General features: G+C 34.4%; 8 protein-coding genes and 3 pseudogenes across 11 annotated transcripts, besides 3 other annotated features; 10 read left to right on the top strand and 1 right to left on the bottom strand.

Moving 5' to 3' along the window:
* Positions 1-3,556: part of a mobile genetic element that runs on past the window's edge.
* On the top strand, positions 326-1,090 carry TVAGG3_0922780 (uncharacterized protein; the record flags this gene model as incomplete). The annotated part of the gene is made up of 1 exon (XM_051252314.1): positions 326-1,090. A coding segment is annotated over one exon (765 nt), but the record flags the coding sequence as incomplete, so codon positions are not given.
* TVAGG3_0922770 (repellent protein 1 family) lies at positions 1,929-2,387 on the top strand (the record flags this gene model as incomplete). The annotated part of the gene is made up of 1 exon (XM_001296174.1): positions 1,929-2,387. One exon carries the CDS (start codon positions 1,929-1,931, stop codon positions 2,385-2,387), a length of 459 nt encoding a protein of 152 aa, XP_001296175.1.
* Positions 3,556-6,039: a mobile genetic element.
* On the top strand, positions 3,808-4,710 carry TVAGG3_0922750 (MULE transposase domain-containing protein; the record flags this gene model as incomplete). The annotated part of the gene is made up of 1 exon (XM_001296171.1): positions 3,808-4,710. The coding sequence occupies one exon, from the start codon at positions 3,808-3,810 to the stop codon at positions 4,708-4,710; it is 903 nt and encodes a 300-aa protein (XP_001296172.1).
* TVAGG3_0922740 (MULE transposase domain-containing protein) lies at positions 4,710-5,222 on the top strand (the record flags this gene model as incomplete). The annotated part of the gene is made up of 1 exon (XM_001296170.1): positions 4,710-5,222. The coding sequence occupies one exon, from the start codon at positions 4,710-4,712 to the stop codon at positions 5,220-5,222; it is 513 nt and encodes a 170-aa protein (XP_001296171.1).
* Positions 6,040-6,853: 814 nt separating the features above from the next.
* Positions 6,854-19,695: part of a mobile genetic element that runs on past the window's edge.
* TVAGG3_0922720 (uncharacterized protein) lies at positions 6,964-7,593 on the bottom strand (the record flags this gene model as incomplete). The annotated part of the gene is made up of 1 exon (XM_001294796.1): positions 6,964-7,593. The coding sequence occupies one exon, from the start codon at positions 7,591-7,593 to the stop codon at positions 6,964-6,966; it is 630 nt and encodes a 209-aa protein (XP_001294797.1).
* TVAGG3_0922710 (uncharacterized protein) lies at positions 9,638-9,814 on the top strand (the record flags this gene model as incomplete). The annotated part of the gene is made up of 1 exon (XM_051252313.1): positions 9,638-9,814. The coding sequence occupies one exon, from the start codon at positions 9,638-9,640 to the stop codon at positions 9,812-9,814; it is 177 nt and encodes a 58-aa protein (XP_051077887.1).
* TVAGG3_0922700 (protein of unknown function, DUF4106 family) lies at positions 9,817-10,515 on the top strand (the record flags this gene model as incomplete). Its single annotated transcript, XM_051252312.1, has 1 exon — positions 9,817-10,515. A coding segment is annotated over one exon (699 nt), but the record flags the coding sequence as incomplete, so codon positions are not given.
* TVAGG3_0922690 lies at positions 10,956-11,600 on the top strand (annotated as a pseudogene). Its single transcript has one exon. A coding segment is annotated over exon 1 (645 nt).
* On the top strand, positions 12,573-13,226 carry TVAGG3_0922680 (protein of unknown function, DUF4106 family; the record flags this gene model as incomplete). The annotated part of the gene is made up of 1 exon (XM_051252311.1): positions 12,573-13,226. One exon carries the CDS (start codon positions 12,573-12,575, stop codon positions 13,224-13,226), a length of 654 nt encoding a protein of 217 aa, XP_051077885.1.
* TVAGG3_0922670 lies at positions 16,209-16,615 on the top strand (annotated as a pseudogene). Its single transcript has one exon. A coding segment is annotated over exon 1 (407 nt).
* Positions 17,126-17,759, top strand: TVAGG3_0922660 (annotated as a pseudogene). The gene has a single exon. A coding segment is annotated over exon 1 (634 nt).

Below are 19,695 nucleotides of genomic sequence, written 5' to 3'. Positions count from 1 at the left end.
TAGCGAATGCAGAAAGCGACAATTAAGGTGCATGGGGGGTGAAGTCCACGAAGCATATAAAACCTTCTGTTCAACTGAGCCACCAAAGAACAGAAGAAAAGAAGCCAGATGTACTTTCAATAACGAACCAAGAGCTTATTGCAAAGTTCGTGAATTTCATTGAAAAACAAACCGAGTCAAAGAACCCTGACCACCAGTGAAAGAAGTTGAGACAAAAGAGAATGTACAGTTCATTGAAAATGTCAAGAAACAACTTCCACCACGAATGCCAAGAAGAAGAGTGAGAATAATGAAGTAAATAGATATTTTTATCCGAAGTAAATACATGCAGAACGAACAGTTAAACGAATTTACTCCAGCAGAGCATATTCATCAGATTCGCTCATATTTCGATATCATAGACAATGCAGTTCAAATTGGTGACACTAATAGAAAATATTCTGACGCAAAGATTCCATCACAACCTGGAACTGCTAAAGATAACACATGGGTAACATTCAATCTCTCACCTCCTGGTGAAAATATGTTGGACCTTTACAATACATTCATTACGTATAAAATGGAAGGTCAATTTATTGCAGATAAAGAAATTGGTTCAGGTTCCAATAAAACAAACCCACCAGGATTTTGGATTGGTTTCGATGACGCTTTCTATGCAGTTGCTGGATATCAAATCCTTGCAAATGGTCGTATCGTATATTCTCAAGACAACGCAAGAGAAGAAGCATATATAACTTCAAACTCACAAACTACCGAACAAATAAAGAAAGTAGATGTTTTCTCAAAGACTCGACATGAAGATGTATGGAGTCATTCGGGAACATGCAGAACAGGACAAATTGTTAGTGGTCCAATTACAGCAGGAAAATCATTTGATTTTAAGCTTCGTTTAAGAATTCCTGTTAGAAAGTTTTTACCATTAGAAGCTATAAGATTTATTCCTGCATTTGCTGGTAACATTCAGCTTAAAGTAAAGTTCAGTAGCGACGCATTACAATGCACATCTATATCTGTAAATGATATCATTGCTTTCAATCCAACTCTTAAAGTTGCATTTGCTTCAGATTCAAATCCACCGACAAATAAATTTGTTCCATGGAATGAACCATTCACTATGATAACGAAGGCATAGAAGCTAGTGGAACAGTTACTATTACAACTGTAACCCAGCAACTATTTCGAACAAAGATGGATTTTAATGAATGTTTCATTCATCCAAAGTCATTCTCTTTAGACCCTAACATTTATACAGAACTTGTAGAACATTATACAAACGAGGCTTTATGTTTTCCTGTTAAAGTTATGGATTGGATTCCTATGGACGGTTCATTCTCAAAGAATACAGATAGTTCAAGTGCAACATTTACAGCAGCTTATACGCCTATTAATGTTAAAAGTATTTGGGCACTATTTAGAAAGAAAGACAACTATTATGTTAATTTTGAGAACCCTAAGTTTAAATATCTTCAGCTTTCCATGGGAGCTTATGGAAATATGCCTGCAGAACCTGAAAAATCATATGGACCTGTATTTTATGAAATGGTTGCGAACGCTTGCAATACAAACAATGATATGATTGGATTTAATGAAGATGTTATGAGGTCATTGGTGGATGATGGTAGTGTGGAACATAAATGGGATAGCTATGACAACACACATTTCTTATGTGGTTTTCCAACTGAAGTGGACTTTTGCTTCCAGCAAGGTCAAACATCTACTGCTCCAATAACATACAAATTGTCTGTTAAAGGACCTATTGAACTAGCAACTGAAAACGTACCAAAGCCACTTATTGGATTTATGAGGGATTGTTGCTTTGCATTCAGTAAGACAGTCAGGCATACCAATAATAGAGACTTGACGACTATAACTTAGCAACTGACGACAGTGAGGAATAAAGGATGAACGTTTATTTTTAAAGCTTATAAATGAGTTCTTCATCAAGCTCTCGTGAACCTTCACCATCTATGAAACAAACTTTACCAAACGATTATGGAGCACCTATTGAATATTTCTTACGAGCTGCACAATGGCAAAGAGCAGTCTCACCAAGGTTAGGTGTTCCACCAGCTCCTGTCAAAAATAGCATTTGGTCAAGTCCTTATATAAAATATGGTCTCCCACTAGGTTTGCTAGCTACAGCAGGAGCAGTAATGATGTTGAAAAGAAATAAAGCAAATGTTGTAAATAATACTGAAGTAGCTGAAGTTAAACAAACTCCGACACCATCGCCAAAACCAACGCCTTCACAAACAACACCTTCAATGACTCCTGAACCTATGGAATTACAAACTCCTGTTCAAAAGTCAACTCCAAAACCGACTCCAACATTTAAACCAGAACCTACACCACAAATAAATCGTAAAACTCCTGCGTTTCCTTACTGAAAAAATAACGTTATTTTTATTTAATATTAAAATTTTATTTGATTGAAATGACGACTAAAGTCACTGAAGCAATGAAACAAAAGTTTTTGGTAGAATACATTAAATCAGGAACTATTCCAGAAGGTTTTTACATTCATACTATGAAGGATGGTAGAGTTCAGTTTAGAAAGATAAAGCAACCATTAGATAAAGAAGGAATTTTGAGAAAGATTAAACTTCATGAGGACAACATTGCTGAACTTAAGAAGAAGTTAGAAGAGTTGGAGAAAGCAGACGACAGTGAGGAATAAAGCAATGAATTCAACAGGGTAGAAATGAGGTTAGAACTCGGGTTAGAAAACGTGTTAGATCTAACATTCTAACATAAACATTATTTTTGTGCTATGTTTTCATACGTGTGAGGGTGGTGATATCATTTATTTTTATTTTATTTTTATATAAATGACAGAACAAAAATATAACATTTCTACTCAGCAGGAATGAGACCCTTACTGACTATGTATTCGTTTAATGCTTGATGAAAACAATGGTACATATTATCGTATGGGTATACACAACGTCTGTTTCCATCGTCGTCGTATATGTAGAGCTCAAATCCAGTCCAACCTTCTTTTGTACAATATGTAGCTTTATTTAAGTATGCATTTATGTAGATAAGGCAATTTTCTTCATCGCTCCAGAAATAATTTTTGTTCTTTGTTGAAATAGTTTTCGTTCCTCTGCGACCATAAGGAATGTATGCAATGAATTTTGCGTCATATGGGATTGTAATATATTCAGGGTTTCTTTCATCGTCAATGGGTCTGTCTTTGTTAAAATGCATGTTTCTCAGTTTTACTTGAGTTTTGAATAGTTCACGGAAACGTTCTGGGAAAGAGTCATAGTAAATGTAGTCGGACATGTCTTTGTAATGAAATAAAAAATCTAAAAAAATAAAAATAAGGTTATTTTTTATTTAGTGAGGACGGTAGTGAATTCGTTAGTGAAGTCGTTAGTGAAATCATTAGTGAAGTCGTTTATGTGTCAGACGGTTTTGCAAATATTTAAGGTTAATTTGGTGTTATGGTTGTGTTGTAAAATATACGTTACCGGTTTCGTAAAGTGTCAAATTCGCTAAGTGGTGTATGGAGGCGCGCAGTGCCACAGTACGCAACTTAGTGATACTAACTGTTTTCTCTTGTGAGAAAGCAATCTTACAAAGCTAACAATCCTAAAAAATAAAGAATTAAAATTTAATAATTTAATCTAACAAAATTTCTCTCTTTATCCTTTTGCACTCTTTATATGCAACTCAAATCCATCATATAATATTCCGATAATACTCTTGCCTCAAACAATGACGAACAAACTGCTATTCTCATTTAATTACAGACCAAATCTATTCAAATTTCTGAATTTTTAATTTTCATTTCAATTTCAAATGGAATTAGAAGAAGAAACTATCTTTACTGTTATGGATCTTTGTAAATTTGGAGTTAAACAAGAAATACAAGCACAGTATGGATATGGTGAACGTGTCAGGAAAGAAAGATCTCAGATTTCATTCCACTGCAAATATCCAAAATGTCCTGCACATTTTAATGTTGCAATCTTGGATCAAAATAAATACAAACTAATCAAAATAGTTGAAGAACATGATCATTCCGCCCCAAATGACAAAAGTCAATATTCGTCTGTCTTTTATCGCAAATATTTAGAACATTACTCCCAAACAGATGACAATCAAAGAGCGATAGCACAGCTAAATGCATTCAAAGATCTTGAAATTCCTCTTACAGGTCCGTCCATTCCAGAGATGTACGCTCAAAAACCACGTGCAATCAAACGATTTGCAGAGAGAATGCATGCTCTTCAAACTAGATATTCTCCTGACGATGTTGTGTCATTGCAAATCTTTGTTCAGACAGTACAAGAAGAATCTCCAGATGATCTCATTGCATTTGAAGTCTCAGACAATAATATGTGTTTCTATTACGCGCCTTTTGAAGGCAAAGCTTATGCGCATAGTATCAAGACATTTCATATAGACAGCACCTATAAATTGTTGCGATCAAACATTCCACTGTATGCATTTACTGGCAAAATCAAAGATTTTCACATTTTCCCTTTTTTATATTTCTTTTGTCAACCAGACACTTATCAAAACATTCAAGTTTGCGTGTGCGCCTATCTCAGATGGGTAACAATTGAGCCAGAATACATTAGCATGGACTGTGCTCCACAGATAGCTCAAGCAATAGAAGAAAGCATTCCACAAGCTCAAATACTTTGGTGCGGAGTAAGTTTTCTTCTCAAGAAAAATTTGAACAATTATATAATTTGATGAAGGATTTAGTCTTCAAATTAGATGCAGAACATGAGGAAGAAGCAAATGCTGCCTATGATCAAGTTCTGGAGTTGCTCGACACAGATCCAACAGCATCTCAATACTTTAACAGACAATGGCGTTACAACATATCAAGATGGATTGCTCGCGACAGGCGTGAAGGCGACGCAACTAACAATATTGCCGAAGCTCATTTTAGAACACTCAAACATGACTATTTTCCTGATCGAAAAAATCTCAGAATTGATGATGTTATTATAGAAATTTATACAAAAGTGATACCATCTTTCGTTATCAAACTCAAAATTGATCAAAATCCAGCAGATGACCGTGTTATTAGGATCATGGAAAAAGCAACTAACGCAGAAATTGATGTAAAAAGACAAAGAAAAATCGAGAGTATTTCAATGCTCAATAGATTGACCAATGCTGTTAGTGATGACTCAATAGATCCCACTAAAATATATCCTACCTTGAAAGTATTATTACAAAGAACTCATTTTATTTAATTTTGATTTTAATTTTAGATTAAATTATTAAATTTTAATTCTTTATTTTTTAGGATTGTTAGCTTTGTAAGATTGCTTTCTCACAAGAGAAAACAAGTATAAGGTTTAAGCTGTATGTATTAAAGTTATAAATATTTGATTTTAAAAAAAATCAAGATTTTAAACTTTAAAGGTATTAATTATGATTATCTTTCTTTAGCTTTACATGCTGTATGCTACTTTTGGAAACTGCTCTATTGTATTAGAATGTTTTTAAATTTTGCACCTAAAAATGCGTAATATTAAAAATTAATGTATTAATTATGATTATCTTTCTTTAGCTTTACATGCTGTATGCTACTTTTGTCTTTGAGACATTCCATGATTTAAGTTAAGAAGCTTTAAAAAAAAGCAAAAAAAAGTAATAAAATAAAAAAATTTTTAGTATCGATAATCTGAAATATGTTGTTTACTTAAGCCGCTCGCTTCGCTCGCGGCTTAGTTTCGTAGTTTCGTACAATCTTTTTTCGAATCTGTTCTTTTCTTAAGCCGCGAGCGAAGCGAGTGGCTTAGTTTCGTAATTTCATACAATCTTTTTTCGAATCTGTTCTTTTTGTCAACCGCGAGCGAAGCGAGTGGCTTTTTATTTTTTAAAAATTTTTTCTTTCTTTCTTACTTTTTTTCCCTTACTTACAAATTTGATAGTAACTTACCAAATCTCTCTATCATATAATAATAAATTAATCCATTTTTTGTTTCAAATCTGACGCTTTACATTTCTGACACGTAAACCTGTCACTTTTCACTTCACCTCACTGGGCAAGTTTGTGCCCCCCTCATGACATTTATTATAGGATGAAACTTTAGTGTACATACTATATTGTATATTTATTTAAAGTTTTAGACTACTCCCCGAGAAATAATAAATTTGAATTCACTCTCAAAAGTCAAATGTTGTCATTAAGTGAATAAACAAATAATGAATTTGATACCCCTCTGGTGTAAATGAAAAAGCAGCCAAAATATCGGGTGTACATTTGGAAAATGAAAATTCAAAAACATAATAACGCTCATATTATCTATATATTTTTTCATTTTATTATTGCCATTTTATTGATTCATGTACATATTATAATTTTAAAATACTTTGAAGAATAAGTGACTTCATTTTTTCGTCTCATTTTATCATTGAAATTTATCTTAATTGAGTAATGCACAAATATCAATAATAAACAGAAATTGCTGAAAACCTAAAATCATTTAAGACCATAATTTTCTTGTTTACTGGCACTATCTGTTTTTATAAAAATTTGGGATTTTTACATCCAATTATTAAAAATTGGCCTAAAACAATATTTTAAAATGATTTATTTCATTAATATCCAAATTCGAAATTTGTTCCTGATAGGAAAAGTAATTAGAAATTAGAGAAATTTTCTGCGAATATATTGAAATAAAAATCAATATTATTACAATTTAATAATGTGGCCTAGTCATAGAGGCCAGATAATTTAACCGAAGATTACATAAATTTTCATATATTGTTAGATTATAAAATTGCTTTAATATTCATATATATGAAATCCTCAAAAATATTGTGAAGACGTGAGTCTAAAAGAAATGTATTGTTTTTCAATTGAAACGCAGATGATAAAAAAAAAAAAAAAAAAAAAAAAAAAAGGTAGTGGGGCTTCCAGGGGCTGCGCCCCTTCTAGCCCCGAAGATGTTTAGTAAAAAAATGAGGTTTTTATTCGGAAAATTGTTAGTCTTCTGGTGTGAATTCGGAGGACTCTTCTTCTTCCTCCTCCTCTTCTTCCTCTTCTTCGTCATCGTCGGCGTAGTGGAGGAGGACGTAGTTCATCCAAATTCTGTATGGACGTCCTGATTTGGATTTAAATGAGATGGACATATTTTGTGTGAGTGTTATTTCAGTTTCGATAAAGAGTTGGTGTGCTGGTTTGAATATATGTTCGACGTTGGAGAATTTGTGCAACTCATCTTCTCCCAATTCTGTATTGATACAGACTTCGATGAAGTCACCACTGAGAATGTCTTCACCTGTGGGCATATCCACAACAATTAAATGAACGACACAATAGTTGTGAAATTCATTAGTAGGAAATACTGTTGCAGGCGTATTATATGAGGGGAAAAATGTTTTTTCTTCCCCAAATTCATCTGCTACTTCATCTTCATCGTATCCGTTGTTAAAAGCTTTAAATTCATGTACAATTTGAGCAAATTGTTGACGGAGATTTGGTGGCATACGTAAGCAAGCTTGTAACAATGTCCTACCTTCCACACACTCAGCAAATATGGGAAGGTAGGAACATATAATGTCCGTCAATTGGTCCTGGTTGGGGACCAATTGACAGAGTTTTGTGTATGCCATTATTGTTTCTTTAACGGTATTTGTGTAGATACGGTTATATGGAGTATTTCCCTGGTTGTTAAGGGAAAAATACTCATCCGATTGTAATTTCAATCTTGACCTCAACTCTTTGTTCGGTATTCTTTGGTCTATTCTTAGAGCTGTATTTGTTCGTGCGGGCTGTGGTTTTAAAACATTCGAGTCAAGTTTTAATTGCTTCGAATTGGATGTCGATTTGAATTGGGAGTCTTTTGAGTTCTCCTGAGCTTGGTTCTGTATTAAAGACTGAATAGCAGTGTCAGCTTCTTGTTTTTCGAGATAGTATTCTATTGAATTGGGCTTCACTGTTCGAGACGCGTACATTATGAAAAATGAACTGTTTTTTTCGGACTACTCATAGAAAAGTTTAAATAAACCGTTTTCGTCAACGGTAACCCCCTCTATTTTTTTATTTTATTTAATAGTTACCGTTGGAAAACCGTTCCATCTCAAATATTGAATGAACTATAAACGTTTTTTGTTTTCTATATATACTTTTTTGTCCAACGGTAAAACTTTTTACACAACGGTTTTTGAGAGTCGTCGCCGTTGACTTTTTTGTAGAGCACTCAAAATAGTATAACTTTGTCCGGACAAGTAAGGGTCTATCGTCGCTACAGGAAAAGTTACAGGCGTTCCAAGGAAGTATACTTTGAGAAGCCTTTTCCCTTATAGAATGAGATAGGACGGTTATTTTACAAAACTGACAACACTTTGACCGAGTAGTTTTTTGTGCTGAACAAAAAGTGTCATATAAACATCTGTCAAAAACCGTTTTTTAACTTCACTTAAAATGCCACGTAAGCTACGTAAGAATATACGTAAGAGGAAGAGAGCATTGAAACATCCAATAGTAAAACTGACACCACAACAACAGTTGCAACAACAAATATGAATGACCCCACTATGTTGCAACAAATGTCAAGCAACCCTATGCTTTTAAACCGAGTTATTGGTGCACAGAGTGGAGGTTTAAGAGCGGCACTTTTAGCGAAAATGGCAGGCTATGGTGGAGCTGCAGACGGAACAGCTTATAACCCTCAAAGTCAAATGAATTTGAGTTCACTCAAAAATCAAATAACAGATGTCAAAAAGTCAAACATAGACATACAGAACAAATAAGTGAAAACGAAAAGAAACTAGAATATGACAGACACACAAAGAAACTCAATGAGTTAAACGTAGAGAAAAAGAAGAAAGAAGAACAACTGAAAGAACTAAGTACAGAGGAATATGCGAAAAAAGTGTCAGAAAAAGCAGCAGAAGTAGCAAAAATGGAACAAGATGTCATAAATTTGAAAAACCATACTACTCAATATAAAATACTGAAAGATGAAGAGATAAAACAAAAAGCCCTGAAGACATATATGGATAGCGATGAGTATAAAAAAGAAGTTGAAGCAAATGTAAAGGCAGAAAAACTTTTACAGTTGCAAAACCAAACCGTACAGTATGAAAACTTAGCACAAGAAAGTAAAAATAACGACGCGGCATGCAAAAGGCAATGAAAAGCGCAGAATATATAAAAGCTAACAATGACTGGTTAGATGCCCAAGCCAACGCTAAAGCAGCCCAACTCATAGGGTCAATAAGGACAAAAATACAAGCGGATGAAGATAGTTCAAATGAAGCTTTAACAAATGCTGACTTTAAGAACGCTTTCGAAGCTCTTCATAGTAAGGTGAAACAAGTGAACGACTTCTCATCTGGAAAGAAACTGAAGTCTGAAGGTTTCGACAAAGAGTTAAAAGAAGTAGCACAAAATATGACGAAAATAACAGATGCAGCAACGAGACAGGCAGTTCAAAGTGCCTATGACGCCGTTAGAGCAACTGTTGTGAAAAGTCAAGAAAAAGAGTTACAACAGACCAAAACAGACCTAGTAAATGCTTTCTTAAAAACGAAAAGTCAGGTAGGACATTACGCTGCAGATGGAACATATGTGCCAGCTGGTGGAACTTATATACCACCAAACCCTCCAAGAGAAGCACCTGCACCAGGACTACCTAAACATTTACATCGTCACATGGACACAGACACAGGCATGCACAACAACCAGCACAACAACCACCTCCACAACCAGCACAACAACCAACACAACAACCAGCACAGCAACCAACAGTTCAAAACCCTGCACAACAACAACCACAAACAGAGCAAGGACATAAAAGAAGTAGAGAACAAGGAAACCAAGAATTCTTAAAAATGCTTAAAGAAGAGTGTGGTTTCCCAGATACTGTTGACTTTAGTGACAGATATAAAGAAGCTATTAGAAAGTTCAAGGATGGAAATACTGACCCGAACCTATTTAGCTTTATGGCTCAGCACCAAAACGGATATAATCTCAAACCTGGAAAATACAAGCTCGCTAAGGGATATGATTTAATAGCATATCATCCAAATGACATGGATGAATTTACTCCGAGATATTTGATGTCAGAGCTAAATGACAATTCAACTTTCGTCATGAAACGCGTAAAAAATAGAGACGGAACGAAAGAACAAAAGCTTATGAATGCGGATGACGTAGATAGGGAAATTGTTGAAAACGGTCTCGGAATATATGAAATGCCAGCAGATGAGGTACAAGAAACTCCACAGGAAGAAGTTCAGATACAACCAGACATGGAAGAAATAGTTCAGCAACAACAGCTAGAAGAGCCTGAAGGAAACGAACAAGTCCTTCCTTTGGAAACTAACTTCACAGAACTAGATGAAGATTTGGAACAGCCGAAAAATCTTGACCCTCAACAAGAGTATGCGGAGAATATGGAATATTTCCAAGAGTCTAAAAAAAATTCGGCTGACATAGTAGAAGAATATCGAAAAATGTTTGCCGACATACAAAAGACTCCAACATCAGATGAAAATATCCAGCATAGAATGGAAGAACTGAAAAAAAATGTACACAAATACAACAACCCTTTTTACTTACGAGCATTTAACGTTCAATCTTCGGATGAACTCGGTGAAAATAAAAGGTTAAATTTCAAGAAAACATATAGAAATGAAACATTGTTTAAAGTTCATTCAGAACCTAACCAAGATGGAAACAAACCTACTTTTGTTTCTGCAGACGATGGAACTACAATGAGATGGGGTCATAAAGCTAATCCGGATAGGTGGTTCATAAACTTACAACCACAATTCCAAGAAGTTGTAGACGCAATGGAAGTCAATGGTGAACCAGATATAGCTGGTATTTTCAGCGCGGCTTTAATGCCATTGAAAGATATGAAACATGCAGATATTTTGGACCAGTATGAAATGAACATGGCTGATGGAAATATAACACCTGACGTTCTAGAACATTTATCTCAAAGAACTACACAGAACCATAAAGATGGTATATTTGGTGAAGAGTTTAGAAAGAAAGTTAGGGAGAGAGAAGGAAGAGAACCTATTGTACATGACCTTGCAAACGAAAGTTTACAAAATGTCATAAAAACTTACTTTGCAGACAATGAACTGAGAAGGGATGAATATTTAAGAAAACTCAAATGGACAGTACCAAATGAAATGTTAGTATTGAAAAACATGTTCCTTGACAAAATAAAACCAACTACAGAAATAAACGACGCAAGACTGAAAGATTGGGTAAAAGCTTTCCCATTCACAAAAGATATAGTTGGTAACATGGAAAGAAAACCAGAATGGCTACAAAAACATATATTTGGAAACGAGCTTATTCCATATGGACAGGCACTGTTTGAAGCGCTTGAACCGGAAACTCAGGAAAGAGTCATGCAAACAATACGCGAAGACTCAAATACAGACTATGACAAACTCTTTCTAGGATATAGGTTACCTGAGATGGGCGACCAGAGCCAAAAGGCAAAAAGGACATGGGAAATTTGCAACATACTAGATGAACATAATGCAAAGATGCAACAACTTCAAGCAGAGGGCAATGAAGGAAAAAGAAGAGTTAAAAACTCAGTCAGGAAGAAAGTAAAGCTTGGTCACGTGGGTTCTATTATGACATATAAATCCAACTATTCTATATTTTTACTCATATGAAATGTACGCCGCTCAGAATATAACGCCAACAGTTTTGGATGCCATGAATGGAAATGTTTCCGAATGGTATAACGAATGCGACAATGCCATTAGAAGGTCAGAAATAGTTCCTGGAACTTACGAATATACAACTGCTGTTTCTTATGGAAACGTAGGTGAGTTTGGAGAAGGTTCTTCAACAACAGTAGATATTGCTTGCGACAGGTTTCATATAATTTCTATTGACAACTCTTTCTTATACGTGGAACAAGACATTGAAATAAAACCTTCTGCCAAGTTGTCTGACAAGAAAGGTTGCAATGGAATTTTCTATGTCGGATACCAATATGCTCCAGAAGTTTTCATGGGATATAAGATATATTCTAACTCTGACTTAGTTCAAACAGTAACATGGGCAAACTATGAATGGTTCGCTTTGAGAAACTCAGTACAACCACAAGCTAGAGAACAAACAGACCAGTATGCAACTATTGAGAAAATAAGAAGACTTGACCCTAACGTTCCAGGAGTTTATGTTAACCTTTCTGGACAGATGGAAAGCAGTAACAAAGTAAAACTGAAACTTAGAGTTCCTTTGTCATCTTTCCTCATCTTCAGGTTTTTAAGATACTTGCCAAACTGGGCAGGAAAAATTTCTATCGAACTTACTCCAAGCAAAAATAACTTAGTCATTGCACCAACACAAGACCCATTCACTCTTACAGAAGGTGGAACAAGTCATTCGCCGACTTTTGCAAAACAAAGTTGACTTAGACTTTGGTTTCTCAAACCTCAACACTGAAGTAAACTATTATTTCAATGCTGCTGGAGATGCTTGGGACCCAGTTAAGTTCACATGCGAAAAATTTGAATGCAAGAGAATAGAAAGCAGACTTGCAGTCTATATGTTGGACCCAGATATTTCAAATGCTTTAGCTGCCAAATATATTGCAGTTCCACTTATGTTCCCTATACACCAAATATCTGTCAAAGACTTTGCAGGTGAAGTTGGAAACCAAAGTGCTGACCCAGGTGCAAGAACAGATATTGCCTTAACAACTGCAATGAAACATGCAGATACTATGTTTGTACTGTTCAGACGAACTATAAATGACTATTCTTGTTTCTACAACCCTGGTATTAAATATCATATAAACATAGATGGCAAATATTATCCAAGAGAAGAATATTCTACAGTTGAGGATATGAGGTCATACAACTTGACATTAGATGCTATGAACTTTAACAACAACTTCACAACAACCATTAACCCTGAAATGCAAAGTTCTATTATGCCATATGTGAAAGTATGGACTCATACAGGAGGTCAAAAAACTCAATATACAAATGGAGACCGTTCAAACTTTTGGCTTGGCATTCCATTTGCTGACTCAGAAGACTTTATGGGTGGTATTTCAACTGTTGGTACAGTTCAAATACAATATACTGGTGACAGAGACGGTCCAGATGAATTGAGAGCAAAGAAGTTTACAAAACCAATAGCACTTTTCACGGAAGATGCTCTTTTGAAGATTCGTTCGATGAAACCTGCTGGGGCTCCTCAGATTGGCATAACGACAGCTTCCATCGAGCAGATTTTGGCAGCAGGTCAGTAAGTTGTTCTTGAACTGACTTCTCTCCGTCAAATATTGACAGTACGCCAGTTTTGACATAATATTGTAGATAAACTTACCTTTAGAAATATCGGTCAGTTTTGTTGTTATATTTTTGTCTGCTTCAAGAACTTTCACCATTTCAGTTATACCAACTTTCTTTGCTTTATGAAAATATTTTGGTTCAGCAAAGACTGCTATTCTATAACATTTTCCATTGTTTGTATAAAGAACTATTCTGTCAATGAACTTGTATTGTTTGTGTGTGTAAACTTTGTTCTGCTTCAATTCGAAGAGATACTCAAATACGTCCATCTTTTTATTCTAAGTAAATGTCATTTCCGAAAAATAGAAGCGTAAGTGTTTCAAAAGGTTTAATGGCGATGGCAGATGTGAAGTTAAATTCACCAACTCAAACAAACAGTCAAAGTGTTGTTGTCAATGTCAAAGAAAGAGATGTTGAAGTGGGGAAACCATACGAAGACGAAGATGGTATAACAATAGTTCCTGTAAAAGAACCAACATACCCTGAAGTTAGCAGAGACTTAAGTTCTGTTGCAGATATTCGAAACGACTACCAACAACTTAAAGACAAACTTAAAACTCAGGAGAAGATTTGTCAAGCTTTGGGTATAATGTTAAACTTGGTCGCACAACCCTGTAAAAGTGAACTCATATGTCATTGCACCTCATGAAGTTTTGAAAGAACTATTGAAACTTTTGACAGAGGCAGACGATATAAACATCAAAGAAATAGAACCCGACATTGCTTGCTGTGGTGTTTCATATAATGTCATTGACAAGATATACGTTATGAAAGGAGGTGAAACGTTGAACTTAAAATATAGTTTCCCAGACGTCATAAAAATATTTGACGACCACAACATTTCATTAAAATTTATTTGCTAAGTAAATGGCAGAAGACATAGTGGTTTATACTATTACGACTAAAAACCCTGAGTCATATAATTCTATAACAACAAACTTACAAAGTCCTCAAGGACGATATTGTAAACTAACCTTAAACACAATGACGACTAAAGCCTGTTTTGCTCTTTTGACACCAGAAGACTTTATTGTTGTGAATGGTAAAAAATACTCTTTGAAGATACTTACTCAGATATACCACCAACAGGTTTTGTTGACTTATTTAATACTTTAAGGACGATGTAACATGTGCTGCAACTAGAGCAGGTTTCATTATGTTTGGATGTCCGACTGAGTTTACTATAAACGATATGAGCTATAATACAAAACTTATTTCTGGTTTTTACTACCAACAGTTTCCTATAACAGGAAAAGGTGTCATACAAGGAATGTCTGTTCCATTGACTTTAAGTACACCTATTTTATATATTGTTTCAAACTTAGGTTCAAAGTGCTATTCGAATGTGACAGAAACTACTATGACCAAAAGATACTCATGCGTATAAACAACACTTTCTCTGCTGGTTTGCCTATTGTTCATTCGAATGCAGAGTTTTCAGCTTTAGTAAACTCAAACACTTTAGCAAACATAAACTTAACCTTAGTTGACGCAAACTTTGTTCCTGTAAAACTTTTATGTCCTATGTATTTGTCAATGACGGCAGAAAGTTTCGAATTGGAAGATGCAACTGGTGAAAGTATTGTACTACAAGAACAACTTCAACAACAAATAGCTCAAGAACAACAAATGCAACAAAAGTCAAGAATAAAAAAAATATTTTTTTTATTTTTATAAAAATGTACAGAATAGATGTTTCAGATTTTTATGACTTCCAAGCATTCAGAAATATGTGTCCATTTAGAGACTATAACAAAGCAGTCGAGAATTTGAAACGTTTAGTCATTTATGTCGACTCTGCCCCAGAATGTTATGTTATGAAAGAATGGGATGTTGTCTTTAACAAACCAAGAGCAACCATAGTTTCAGAACAAGAATGTAGACAGAAACTTAAGAAAATAAAAGTTGTACAAGTTGGTATGAAGATGTTAGATGCTTGGGATATCTTATTGTCAAAGTTAGAAGATTTTTCAGTTCGTGGGTATAAAGTTCTATACACCTTCTCCAAACTTCTATTCTATCTTCACTGGATATAAATACGAACAAGTAGAATGGAAAGAAAATGTTATAGAAGCTTGGTTAGACCATGTCAAAGAAATTATATGCAATGGAAACGAAAGAGTCTATGAGTATATCTTATGTTGGTTTGCAAACATCTTACAACATCCAAGTGCTAAAAATGAAACTGCTCTCATTATAATTGGAAAACAAGGAACTGGTAAGAACACTTTCTTTACAGATATTTTGCAAACTGTTAGAAGGTATTCGAACCCTAATATGACAAACTTAGAAAACATCTGCGGTAAATTTAACTCTCAATAGAGAATATGAAACTTATAGTATGTAACGAACTTCAAAGTATAGATACAACAAAGTTTTAAACTCAGATGCTTTGAAGAGTCTTATAACAGACAAAGTTGGAGTTGTTGAAAGAAAATATAAAGACCAAAGAGTTTGTGAAAATGTTGCAAACTTCATCATGGTTTCAAACAATGTGTTCCGATGAAGTTAGAAAGTTCTGACAGAAGATATGTAGTTGTCAGAACGTCAGATTCTCATATGCAAGATACAGAATATTTTGACGACTTAGCAGAAACTTTGACATCTGACTTTTACAACCACTTGTTCTCATATTTCATGACATTAGATATTTCAAGTTCAATCCAAGACAAATTCCACATACCGAAGAGACAAACATTGTTAGAAGCAAACAAGAGTGTATATGAACTGTTTATAGATGAACTAACTTTGAGTGTTTAGATGAAAGGTCATTGTACGATTCGTATAAACAATATTGTCAAGAGTATGGTTATATGGCAGCGTCTAAACGAACATTCTTGGCAAATGTCAAAAGTCTTTTAGATACAGAACGGCGTATATACAAAGAAAAATTTTTATGAGTAAATTTTAAAAAAAATTTTTTTTATCCGATAGAAAAGATGGCAAATTCATCTCAGTCAATAAGTACATGACAGAAGTCAAAGATAGAGCCCATTCGCATATTTGAATGTTTACTTCTACCATTTTGAAAAGTCTTCATTCAGCAAATTTGGAACATCGAACCAGTTAAGTTTGCTATTGTGACTAAAAATGGTGCGAAATTTGAAGACTTAGACATAGAAGGTTTGTTAGCAGTCAAAGAAAATTTTGACAGAAGGTTCTCAAACCTTAAAGAAGGCAAAGCATACAAACTTGTTATACCTTATGAACCAAAGAAAGCAGACGACTATGAATATTATGAGTCTAAGATAGTTGAAGTTCAAGGTAAATTGGGTAAAAAGATTTTAGAGTCTAAGCCAGTGTTTGCTCCTAAAGAGGAAGAGAACATTGACATTGACCCAGAAATGTTCTAAAAATAAAATTTTATTTTTACATGTCAAATTTCTTTTTCTCTGGAACTGGTTCAGGTTCTTTTTTCTTCTTCTACTTTCTTTTCTTTCTTTTTCTCTCTCTTCTTCTTCTTCTGGTGGAGTTATGTCAAATTCTCAGACCATATTTTTGTAAAAGTCTTTGTCCTTTAATAGCTCTTCTATTCTGTTTTCTATTTCATCTTCAAGAACAGCGCATGTGTCTTCTTTGCATTCTAAGAACTTTTGTTGGACTTCATCTTTCCAATCGGCGTCATCTCTGTCAACAAGTCTGTCATTGACAAATTTTAAGACTGCTCTTTGTAATGTTTTATGGTTCTTGTCATATTCCCAGAAACAGAACTTTAGAACAAATTCACCTTTCTTGTTTACACTATGTAAGATTTTATGGTCGACAGATGTTTTGCTGTCGAAAAGCTTGTCTCGAATATAGATAGCGAAATCGCTAGACATTTTCAAAAGATAAAAATTTTAATTTTTCTAAAAATATGTTAGAAAAAAAGTTTGCTGACATTGACAAGAAATTTGAGAATGTTTTAAACAAGAACAAGAGGAAGTTAGAAAATGCTCAGATAAAGCCATACATGACAAGTTCTTATTTGCTCAGAATGGTATAACAGGTCTAATTGCACCACCTGGGTCGGGTAAGACTTTCACTTATCTTAAAATGGCTGCACAACAACAAGAACTAGATGAGAAGAACCCATTCTATGAGTTAGTTGTTATTTGTAGTACTTCTGGTCAATTTGACCAAACCGTCAATTCGTTCAAAGATATTATAAAGAAGTCTAAGTTAGTATGTATAAAGGATACTGAGTTGTTAGATTGGATAAAGAAGTACCAAAGAAGAGTTTTGAAGTATAATGCTATAAATGAGTATATAAATTCGAAGTTTAAAGACCCAAATGAGGAAATGCAGAGAATATTAGAGAAGAAACACTTCAGAAACAAACAGAAAGAGATAGAATACATTTCGAAGAAATTGCAATCTTACGATTGGAAGACTACCCTCATAGATGTCTTCTTATCTTAGATGACTTTGCTTCTCATCCTTTGTTAAAGAACAGAGAACAAGACATGTGTCGAATTCTTAAGAAGCTCAGACACTTTAACATCTCAGTTGTCATTTGTGTACAGACAGCAAAGAGTTTAAGTAAGGATGTTAAAAGAATACTTACTGACATTATACTTTTCCCTGGATTGTCCGAAGACGATTTCATGGAACTTATGAAAGAGTCCATGGCAGGTAAGTTTGACAGACATGAACTATGGGAGAAGTACAAAGTCATACAAGACCCTCATACTTCTTTCAGAATTCATATCTACGCAAACAAAGTTCAAATTGAAATTGTAAAAAGTCAGCAAAATAATGTTTATGTTAGAATGTTAGATCTAACATGTTTTCTAACATCGTTATTTCTAACATAACTATACAAGCGATTTTAATTATGTATAATGTTGCGATGGTTCATGGACTCTAAACAACAATTCGTGGCATTCAATTTCTCTTTTAGTACATCTAATGTTTTACACGACTACCAGAAATGTTTCTTATACTCTTCTTAACGTCCAGATAGAAGAAACTCACTTGTCGATAGTTTTTGTTTAGCAATATGCGTCAGACAGCATGTCGCATTTTAATTCTTCTGCTGGTTTTCTCTGCTCTCTTGTCTTTAAATCTGATAGTCGTTTTCGCATACGTGCTCACAGTCCTATCTGGGTTTCTATCTCTGACCGGAGTAGTTATATTTCTCTATGCGCTTACATTTTGAACATTGTGGGTTCATTATTTGCGTACCTATTATTCATGAAAAACCCTTAGCCTCATGAAAACAAGACATAAGCCGCGAATTTTTCCTCATCTCGAACATTAGTGGTCTTATTTTTTCAGTTCGCATGACCTTACCAGCATCCACTATCTTTATCTCTTATTTTCTCCTAAAACATTTATGCAGACTAATGAAGCAAAAGTTTGCGCTAGAGTCTTAAATATTTCTTAGGATTTCTATGAGATAACATCTAGTGCGAATCTACGTGATATAGCCGAGCGCCTATTGCCCTCTATTCCTTGGTGGTTCGCTGATGAAATCCAAGAACTACATAGTAACCTTCTATAACTTCTTGTTTTCTACTTGAGTCTAGTCCAGTACCGACTTTCATAATTTCATCGAATCTGGAACAATAGTGAGTGTTTGTTCGTTGGATTTCAGGACAGTTTCAGGTAAATGGTCAATAATATCCTGCATTTCATAAAGATACTGTTATTTTCATCTTTCGACTACAGTCTAAACTACTTGTAAAAGTTGCATTGCTTTATCTGTCTGAGATTTTTGTTCGAAAAAGTATATGAAGAAGGAATTGCAAGCTTATACATTCTCCGTCAGTTACCTAACATTGAATAAGTATAGCATACGAGTTAACGAGTTTGGTTGCTCGTTGTTGCTAACATGGTTCTTACAATAAAAATAAAAATATTTTTAAAAAAACCAACTTTATTTTTAGTTTCAATTGGGAAAAAATTCATCCTATGAAATTTTACAGAAACCAGTTACTGAGTGATCTAATATCTAAGACCGCATTGTTAGACGAAATAAACTACGTTAGCGAGAAGAGAGTAACAGGATCTACAGCCGTAACATTTTCCAAACTATCTTAATTATGATTACTTGGTTGAGCTATACAACATAATCATGGATACAAATTCTAACGATGTTTTGCATGACCGATGTGTTAGAAGAAAACAGTGGAATCAACATGTCGTTAGATCCTAACATCTTCTAACAATCATCAAATCTACTATTTTTGCTGAATTCCGAGCATAAGGCATTATAATTTTCAAATTGTAAAAAAAGTCAACCCTTGAAGAAATGATTAAGTGTTTTATCATTACGTTATCAGTGATCGGCGAGCTTCTTAAAGCAAAATACCATAATCGCTGAGTTTAAACTGTAGCGATTTAAGAGAGGCCAAAGGAAATACCAATGATTCTCAATGCGACTACACCGGAGCGTTACATCAACACTAATGAACAAGAGTAACAAAACAAAAAACAACACGT

The sequence above is a fragment of the Trichomonas vaginalis genome, chromosome I (assembly GCF_026262505.1).
Source record: "Trichomonas vaginalis G3 chromosome I, whole genome shotgun sequence".
In the NCBI taxonomy this organism is placed as follows: domain Eukaryota; phylum Parabasalia; order Trichomonadida; family Trichomonadidae; genus Trichomonas; species Trichomonas vaginalis.
The sequence above is the reverse complement of the archived record's forward strand: the minus strand, read 5'-3'. Positions and strand labels throughout refer to the sequence as shown.